The sequence below is a fragment of the Rousettus aegyptiacus genome, unplaced genomic scaffold (genome assembly GCF_014176215.1).
Source record: "Rousettus aegyptiacus isolate mRouAeg1 unplaced genomic scaffold, mRouAeg1.p scaffold_m13_p_16, whole genome shotgun sequence".
NCBI classification, from domain to species: Eukaryota; Metazoa; Chordata; class Mammalia; order Chiroptera; family Pteropodidae; genus Rousettus; species Rousettus aegyptiacus.
The window spans coordinates 44,608,440-44,618,086 of NW_023416291.1; the positions used below are offsets into that span (position 1 = coordinate 44,608,440).

The 9,647-nt window shown below is 43.5% G+C and overlaps 1 protein-coding gene across 3 annotated transcripts in view; it reads left to right on the forward strand.

Moving 5' to 3' along the window:
• PPP3CC (protein phosphatase 3 catalytic subunit gamma) overlaps window positions 1–5,622 on the forward strand; it is a 74,130-nt gene extending 68,508 nt beyond the window's left edge. For 2 of the 3 annotated variants that reach the window (XM_016141582.2, XM_016141580.2), the window contains exons 13-14: window positions 1,457–1,486; window positions 2,642–5,622. In XM_016141582.2, the coding sequence (XP_015997068.1) occupies window positions 1,457–1,486; window positions 2,642–2,868 (257 nt within the window). In that variant the 3' untranslated portion in view covers window positions 2,869–5,622. The remainder of the gene's footprint in view (window positions 1–1,456; window positions 1,487–2,641) is intronic. The other variant, XM_016141581.2, reaches the window with a different exon arrangement.
• The last annotated feature ends 4,025 nt before the right edge of the window (window positions 5,623–9,647 follow it).

Sequence of the window (9,647 nt, forward strand, 5' to 3'; positions counted from 1 at the left end):
GTTTCTCAATTTTATAGGACTGTTTCCTATAACGTCCTTCAGGACTGTTTCCTATAACGTCCTTCAGCACAGGCTGATGTCTTAATACCCGGTGCAAAAAGCAATGCTAGGAGGGCCCACAGTGATACAATGCTAGCATGCCTCGATTCCATAGCTTTCACATAGCTTTTAAACCCTGATTAGACCAGCGTTCTGTACATAATTTTAGGCAATGCTTTGTTCTCCCATTTTCTAACAATTGCATCAGTGAGACGCTGTTTGAAGCACTATCGTCTTTTTGTGAAAGTTTATTTGTTCTATTTGAAGAGACGAGAGTGGGTGCGGCATTGCTTTAACACATGCCTACATGTGGCTGACAAATGTAAACACTCGATAAGTCGATTCCAAGTTTCCATTTTTCACACTGTTCGGAAGTTAACTTTCCATTCTCTCAGTTTCTCCTCTCGATGTACAAAGTCCCGGAACAGCAAACCGTTAATGTTCATTGTTCTCCCCAGTTGGTACTGGAGGAACTGATAGGTTTTCCAAACAGGACCTTTCTGGCTAAAACCTGTAACCTCTTCATAGACTAGGGTTTTTACTATCTTAAAACAAGATGCAAGGAAGCTTACTTGTTGGTATTAATTTTTAAATTGCTTCCTTTTCCATCAGCGAGGGAGAAGAAGGTCTTCTTGATAATTGGCCTCCTCTCTCGCACAGTGAATGAAAGCCATCTTGGTTGGAAATGTCGGCCTCTGCTATATCTCTAATCCCAGATGGTACAGGAATTTGTATCCAGAATTGAACAGTTTTATGCCTTTGCCAGCTTAGTACTCTACCCCCTGACAAGAAATAACCCCACACTTGTAACCCATTTTTCTCTCCTTCCAAATGCCAGTCTGTTATTCAAAGGCCATTCTTTTAAGTAGGTAATTAAAAGGGGCAGTTGGACCCCACAGAAGTTGCTTGAGAGCAATAAGAAGTACTTTTAAATAAGTTTTTTGAATAGGACCCAGCAGCAGCTCATTTAATACCATCCGAGCTATTACAAATTGAAGAACGCTTGTAATGTTAAATTATTTGACTCTACGAGTTATTTTGAGATGTGAGTGTCAAGACGTAAATTAGCAGCTGGCTGTTTAAAATCAGGAGAGCAGCAGAACTCCTGGTGTCTTACAGTCAGTTCGACTGACCCGGTTGGCTTAGCTATAGATACCATTAGCTAAAAGGTTCTCACGCTGCCTGAAATGTTAAAAATATTAGAAACTCTCCCCACCTCATACCCACCCCCCCACACACACCTCCAATTAATTTTTTCGCGGTAATTCTCTCGCTTCTCTTAACTAGTTAACTTTATTGTGGGTGGGAATAAGCTCAAGGCGGGCCCCCGGGAGGCCTGTGCTGGCAGCATTGCTGGTGGTTTACTCACTCTTTTTCTGTCTTCATTTTTGCATGCCACTGCTCCTGCCTCTTACAGCCACAGTAGAAGCCGTAGAGGCCCGGGAAGGTATGGCCATATTCCTATGATAGATGTTATCATGTGTCTGTCTACTAGTTTAAAAAAATAAATAAAACTGTCAGCATTTGAAGTCTTTTATTATTGCATCACCAGAACTGTAACAATGAGAAAAGGAATAGATATTTCTAGGCTTGCTCACAACATATCTTGTGGTTGTATTAATTTAATGGACCCTCTCCAGAGCTAAAGTCCTTTCTGGACTCTGTTTTAATGCAATGGCTGAAGCTTAAGCAACTGGTCACGAGGGATCAAGTGGTTTATTTAGTCCTATAGCCCCTTCCATAGATAAGAGACATCCATTGGATCACTAGAGATTCAAACAGGTCAGCCTCTTTATCTAATAATGCCTCTAAAGATTATCAAAAGCAGAGGCAAAAGTAGACAGGGATTTAGTTTGATTCTTTTCTGAAGTTGCCCTAAGGCAGTCAAGCTAAATTATCTTTGTTTCAATGAAAGCAAATTTAAGTAACAAATTATCTGTGAATCTGTGGATGAAAACCATTGGAATTGATACAGTTATAAATTTAATTGTTTTTGTTAGGTAAGGTGGTTCAAAATGGGAGTGCCTTTCCTTGACAGTACAAAAGTTCGATCAGAAAGGAAATATTAGAATCTATTTTAGATGGCTTTTAACTTACGTTCAGCTCCTGGTTGTGCAAGATAAAAAGCTATCCTTCTAAACAAAAAGATTAACTCATTTGTTACTTTTTTTGTGGACGCTGTGATATTTGTGCTAAAATAACTATTCTGTTTAACTTCTATTATTCTAGTGTTTGCTTTTTTTTTTTTTTTTTCCCTCTCGCATTGAGCGCATTTCTGGCCCATAAGAAACTCTTTGCCAAATGTCCTGGGGCTAAGTTAGAACTTGTTTGCTACTTGTCAGGTACATTTCTGCTATGATTAATTGTATTAAGCATCTGTGAAAATTACTTGCACAGTTTCAGCTGCCCTTGGGGCCTTAAGGAATGAGTAGCTTCAAGACAGGGCTAATTTAAATCAAATATTGCCTGTTGCCCTCACCAGACATGTGCTCCTTAGCCACCCTTGTGTGTTTTTCTCTAGGAGGCTGCTGTGTGCTAAGAAGCTTTAAGCTTGTCGGCCTCGCTGTCTAACTGAGCTCCTCCCTTTCCTGTTTTTCTGTAGCTATCAGAGGGTTTTCGCTTCAGCACAGGATCCGGAGTTTTGAAGAAGCCCGAGGTCTGGACCGAATTAATGAGCGGATGCCACCCCGAAAAGACAGCCAGTACTCCGACGGGCCAGTGAAACTGGCCGCCCCTGTGCAGTCAAACGCTGCGCTCAGGAGCGACAAGGGGAGAAGGGCCAGCAGCGACTCCGAGCCCGGCTGTGGCGCAGGCGGCCCCACAACCTGAGGACAGATCTCGTTTATTTATTGTTGGAAAACAGAACAAAAGCGACTTAAGCAACTTAAACCTGGAGGTGCATTCATAACACACTCTGCATTTACTCTGTAAGAAACGCGACCATTTTATAAATCCTTTTAATTTATATTTAATATATACGAGAAGTGCATCTGTTTTGTTTTTCCCTTTTTTTCCCCCCTAATTTTTAGGAACTGATCTGATTGTCTGACACATATGTGAAATCTCGTGCTGTAAAGGGGACTGCCCCCTAATAAAAGAGCCTTGGACACCTCCACCTGGGGCTTCTAACTTGAACTAGCCAGCCTTTTCTCTTATTTTTAAAAACTAATATCTTTCATTTCAGACTAATAACTTTTCAGATGTAAGGTTCTTTCAGTTTTATTTATTTTTCCCCCCCTACAGGGTACCCTTAAAGAAGATCTCTTAGATTTCAGTAGCTAAAACTTCTTATGGAAAATTTGATTATAGTAGAACTTCTAAGTGAATAACCCAAACCTGGAGATTTTTAGGGGAATGTTTTCCATTTCTGGACTCTCAATTCCTTTTAATATGTTCTAATAAGGTGAAATAAAAGGTACTGAGAGATTTTCTTAGAATTACTTAAAATGTATTCATCTAACTATGGGCATGATTAGTTTTAAATTTCCCTTAGAAATTTGGAGGTTTCTTAACTGTTGCTAGATCCTTTTTTTATTTTTGAACCTCAGATCATTTACCCTTTCTGCAAAGGAATCTGCATTTCTAACTGTTTTATAAACACCCTCTCTAGAACCTTAACCGTACGAAGTATTATGCCCTTCAGCGTATGGCATCAGCTGTTGAGGATCAATATATTCTCCCATCGTCCCTCGCTTTTTCTATGTCAGCGTCTTTGAAAGCAGCTGCGGTAATGGAAACTGACGAAGGTAGAATGAATGATCTCCTTATGAGTCGGAAGTCTTGCTATAGGGCATTGGACGAGTGAGGATTTCACAGTTATAGGGCTGTTTCTCTGTCTTTCAGCACTCATTAGGTTGAACTGTTTGTCAGCATATTTTGGAATACAAAAACGAACGTTCAGATGTAATGTTTGAATAATCTTCCCTTAGTTTTTCAAGTCACAACCAACTAGTGAAGGACATTTTGGAGATCCTTAGTCTCCCATTTTTGGTTTAGCCTGGTGACAGGTGTCATGTCATAATACTTGTTGACCAGCCTTGCGGTGAGTGTGCATGTCTGGGCAACACTACACCAAAGTGCGTATTTATGGAATTCCTTAATGTCCTTTGGGAGGTAGGAGTTCAGCACGGAAGTGAGATCTTAGACTATACGAATTTATGTCGGGATCTTCAAGGACAAGAGAAACCTTTGGTTAACAGTTCCCAATTTGTTTATGACAGAGATCAAAGCGTTTTGGTGATTGAAATCTGGTGGCATGGATTGCTCTGTTAAAAAAGAGAGGAAGGTTGTCGGCGAACTAGATGCAAGACCTCTTATTGGGGCGTGAGCAAACCCTGTGTAAGATGGGAGGAAAAGTCTTTCCTGATCATCCTTCTTTAAAGAGTGAAGCCCTCACCTGTGTACCCTCAGACTCCCCCCTCCCCCAGTCCCAGTGTAGAGAAGACCGCTGTTTTGGAAATCTCACCCAAAGTAAAAGTCAGTCCATGTGACCAGTTCGATAGATGGAGTCCCTTGTCCTCTTCTTCTTTTCACTGAGGCTGCCGTTTCACACACAGGTCGAAACCACTCTTACGGGCCACGATCAGCAGGCGTGTCGTAAGCAAAAAATAATACTGCACCAGTAAAAAGGATGATTATTTAGGAATGTCTTCGTGATCTTCTCAAAAAGAGCCCGTTTCCTTGGCAGAGCCATGGCTAAGGGCTGTATCTGACAGGTACCCCTTTGAGCTGTTGAAGGATCAGCCACAGCAGAGAAGTGAGAGCTCGTCATTCAGGAAAATCAGAGTAAGTTTAAAATAGAGCAACCATAGCTCTTGAAGGGATATAGGTTTGAAAATTCTGTGCTGGACTCCTAGCTCCCAAATGAGTCTGAAAGGTAAAGGTATGTCAGGTTCTGTAGAAAGCTGGGGTACAAAAGTCAGCCCTTCAGAAAGCTGCGTGTTAAGGGCGTCCGTGTTTAACGTGGCACGTTAAAGTGAGACGGACCATCACTCGGGGGACCTCCCTACGTTCGCACCTGCGCCTACAGCCAAGACAGTTTGGGGGGCATGAACCTTAGGACTATGCTGTAATCACAATATTTGTTCTTCACTCTGGGCTTTTCTGGAGGGCTTTAGCATGTGGTTTAATGTTCTAGCCTAAACAGTATCTCCCACGATGGTCGTTCAGTCGTCTGCCCTGGATTCGCCTCAGAACTAACATGCCTGCCTCGTGCCGTCATTGCAGGCAGACGTTCTAACTGCTGTCCAAGGTCTGAGTGTTGCCATCTCAAAGCCTCGTCTGTTAAATCTTCCCCCCGGCGTGTTCTAAAGATACGAGAAATACTTTTCTCTTGTTTTTTTCTTCACTTTAAGGTCCACTGGGACCTTATTTACTCCAACTTCTCTCATCTAGGGGGGAAAAAAACGGACCACTTCTTACATCAGTCCCGTAGACGTGTCAGAGGGCTCTTGGTCAACTTTTGTGAAACACCATTTTAGAAACGACACTTCCCAAGGCCCTGCTTTGTCTATATCACATCACATGAAATTTCAAATTGATCAGATGACTATTTTTTGAATAAACATTTAAAAACTCAACTAACACAGGTTCCAAACATACATCCTTTTAAAACTCTGTGTTCTGAATATTTAGAGCAAAAAATAAGCCAAGTGCGTGCGTGTGTGTGTGTGTGTGTGTGTGTGTAATGGAATGTTAAAACAAAAGTAGCCTGTATTTTTTAAAACCTCAGGGTAACACTGATTATGGGTACAGACCTTGCTGATTTCCTGGACTTCTGCAACTAGATATTAACCAATGAAGTAAAAATTACTTATCAGACTCTCCAGGACTTTTAGTATTTTTCATATCCTTTCATCTATCGTCATCGGCTTTTCTGTTCCTACAGTTTCTTATCCCGATAACTTGGGTGTGATTTCCTGACACTGTTCGAAATGAGTAAAGAAAAACCCTTACTATTTTATCAATGGAATATTACTATGTAATGATGGTGAGGAGCAAGGGCGGGATTTCTTAAAACTGGTCAACTTCGGGGCCTTTCAGCCTTGGCGTTGCTCCCTACGCCCTCTTCTGAATAATTGTAAAACACAAGGTCTGAGGCAGCTGCTCTCTACAAGGAAAATAGAAGCCACGCCTGTGTGAGATACGGCTGGGCTTACTGTTCATCGTTATTACTTGAGAATCTCTCCAGCCTCCCAGAATGAAGAAGGCTGAAATCTGTTCCCTCTGCCCTCCCTTTGTTTACATAAATGATGTCATCGACCTCCAGAATTTTTGACCATAACTTCTCTATCAATAGAAAACTCAAGGTCTTGAGAATTAAGTTCGCCCTGACCAATCTACGTGACCAGCCAGTTAAAGTGGTTTTTGGGAGGAGCTTGTCCCAGATCGACTGATTTAGAGTTTTTCTTTGTGTTAATTACCGGGTTTTTCCTTCCAGTTTTGGTATTGGATATTATTTCTCAACCCAGAAAGGCTTATTGAGATATTCTAGAATCCCCAATATTTCTTACAGTTGTTATAGTAACAGTGGAACCCACTTTTTTTCAAAGCGTTAATTCAGCGTTCCCTGCCCAGAAAGGACAGATTCCAGAGGGAGGTGAGCCCTCCTGGTTGTGGGCATGAGGCTCCAGTGTCGAGGTTATTTGTTGTTAAAACGATGGATGCCACCTTTTCGGCACGTGGTCCGCATCTTTTCTGAAATCTGCTCTAAGAGGGAGCAAAGGGCAGCCTAGGGAGCCCCCACAATAGCTGGAGTGGAGTCTGGGTGACCTGGAGGACGGTTCCCAAGCTTTGTACCAGCCCAGTCCCTCTTCAGCATTGCTTGTGATCAGACGCGCTTAGTAAAGCCATAAGAAAGAGCAGGTGTGTGCAGAGAAGGGAGTTTAGTCGACAGACAGCGTTGTTACTCCTGTCTTGAGTCACGCAGAGAACTGTATTAACAACAGAGTTTTGTGCCATTGGCAGGGTGTGGAAGAGGGAACCTGTGTGCTTTGAGCCTTGTGCCCTGACCGGCCTATGGCTAGCCAGCCAGAGTGAGCGGGGTCAGGGTTAGCTGCCGTCATCTATGCAGTCACAAAGGTAAAGATGATACTGGAGAGCATATTCCCTGCCAGGAGGCCTTAGCCCCACACCCCAGCAACCTTGGCGAGACTCGCTAAATAACACCTTTGTCCGAGACAGGGTTATGCACCTTCTCTTCTACATCCTCATGACAAGTCTAGGTGGCTTAAGATCAAGCAGCGAGGACATGGGTGTGAACCATCTCCCTGAGCAGCTCTAAAGTAGGGCCATGCACCCTGCCTTCCTGTAAGTTCTTGCCCAGATTCCCTTCACTCCTTCGACGTAGCTGTCCCCAGATAACTTTTTTTTTTTACGTGTCGAAGTGCACATACTAAGGAGGAGGCCTGCCATAGATCTTGGTTTGCAGCAGTAAAGATGTGGGGTTTCTTTTGTCCGTCAAAGAACCTTTATGAAGATGTCATCACGAAGCCTCCCTTTCCCTTTCTCAGTGCCCTGTGGCTGACAGCTGCTTCTCCTAATAGAAATGTCAGCAGGCGTTTTCCAAGGAAGGGTCTGGTTTTGCTTCCTAGATGAGGTGGTCAGGCCTAAGACACTAGCTGGTGGTGTACTTCTTTTTTTAAAGGCTTTTCCGGATGATGGATTATTTCCTCGTGCTTAGAGATGACTTGCTTTTCCTTGCCTTCAGTTATGTTAATGAACATGGTGGAAATGTTATTAATTGGCTAGAAATCATTTAATACGTCTTTTTCGTGAACGAGAAATCAATTTGTTAAAACTTTCTATTGTACACTGTAAGTCGTCTTTTAACAGAGAAGAAGAAAACACTCTTAAAATTAAATGATAACTGTATTGGCTTCCTGCGTCTTTATTTCCTGGCGGAGGCACTGCCGTATTTGGCTCTTAGAACTATTCTGCAGTTTAAAGTCAAGGCAAAGCCTGACGTTTGGTGTCCAGTCTGGTCTCTGATAATGCCAAAGATGTCCCCTGTCAAGGAAAGGGATCCCCTCACGATAAAAAAAGGCCTCTTTTCTTCACCTCTGCAGCCCTTTTGTTTTAAGCCAGCGCGGGGGCCGTGGTGGCCGTAGCGCTGCTTCTGCTCGTCCTTCTCAGAACCCACTACCTGGCCTTGGCCTTGGCCTCGGCCTCGGCCTTGGCCTCGGCCCTGGCGCTCTGCCCGCCGCTGACTCACGCTCAGGCCCCAGCTCCTTCTGTGCGTGTGGCTTCTCCGGCAGAGGCCGCTGCTTGAAGAAAAGGAAGAAATGCTTACAAAAGATAAAAATAATTACCATAGTAATTTAGTAGCTGCCTGTGATCCTAATAATAGACATGGGTGAGCGCCGCCTTACGAGAAGTTGAAGAAGTCGGGTTGGAGTTGAATGTAGAGTTGGACTGCTAAGAAAAGGAAGAGTCAGGCCAGCCTCTTGATTCCTCTGAAAAGTAGAAAAATCACGAAGGGCTGTGGATTCACAAGGAAAAATACCAAATAAGTTGAGTATGCATTTGGGATCTTCCCCGATACATAGCATCCCGACTTAGCAACATCATTATACTTCAGCTAAACCTTCAGCACGGTGAGGTAATATTTACCCTTATTTCCAACATTGTGGGGGAAAAAAATATATATATATATATATTTTTAAGCCTGGAAATTAAGAACTCAAATGCAAATTCACGTTTACTTTCTCACTCCGTGTACATTCAGTTCCCACTTGCTTGGCTGCTCTGTGTAATTGCATGGTCTTTTTGTTTTTGTATCGTGACTTTCAGGTCTTAGATGGAAAGTCTGGTTTAATTTCGATGTGGTGGATTAACAACTTCATGGCCACTTAGGCAGTCTAATGTTGCCGCAGTCAGGAGAAGCTTCTTTGTAGATGTCAAGGAGGTGGGAAGACAGGGGTATTCTTTGTTTGGAGGCCAGGGCCCTACCTCACAGTGTGCACGGGCCAGCGACTCAGCCCTCTTCTCCTCATCTCGGTTTGCCTGCGCTACGAAAGAAGATTGATGCAAACCTAGTTTTCCAGTTCCTGGTCTGCGTGCCCTTCGTGGCTGAGTTAACTTGGCCGGGTTTTCCCTCTGAGGTCATCACTTATTTATCCTTGCCTTATGAAATCTGCTTTCTAAAGAGCCAACAGCCCCTTGCTTTTTCTTTCTTTCCTTCCTGAGAACTAGAAGAGGTGCATCCAGCTTGGTGCTTCTCAAAGACACCCCGTCTGCGCCTTGTGCTTGTTTGCTCATCTGTAAAGGGAAGGAGACAGTGAACGGTGGTCGAGGTGATGTCAATGTGAAGGTTTCTTACATAACTGGACAAGAGGCCAAGTTCTCTCGCAGCCTTCTGGATTTAGATGAGATTAACTCTGAGAAGCTTGAATAGATCCCTGTTCTATCGTGCATGTGATATGGGAAGGTCTGTGCAAGGCAGGCCTCAAAGCTTCGCTCTCTTTTCCCAAGGGGACCCACTGTCTCACCCTGGCTGCCCGGCCCCAGCACTGACCATTCTTGACCTGGACTGCCTGTGTTCTCACTCGCAGAGACCTCTTACTTTCCAGCGACTACACCAAAAATCTTGGATTCCAGAAGGCCCCGGT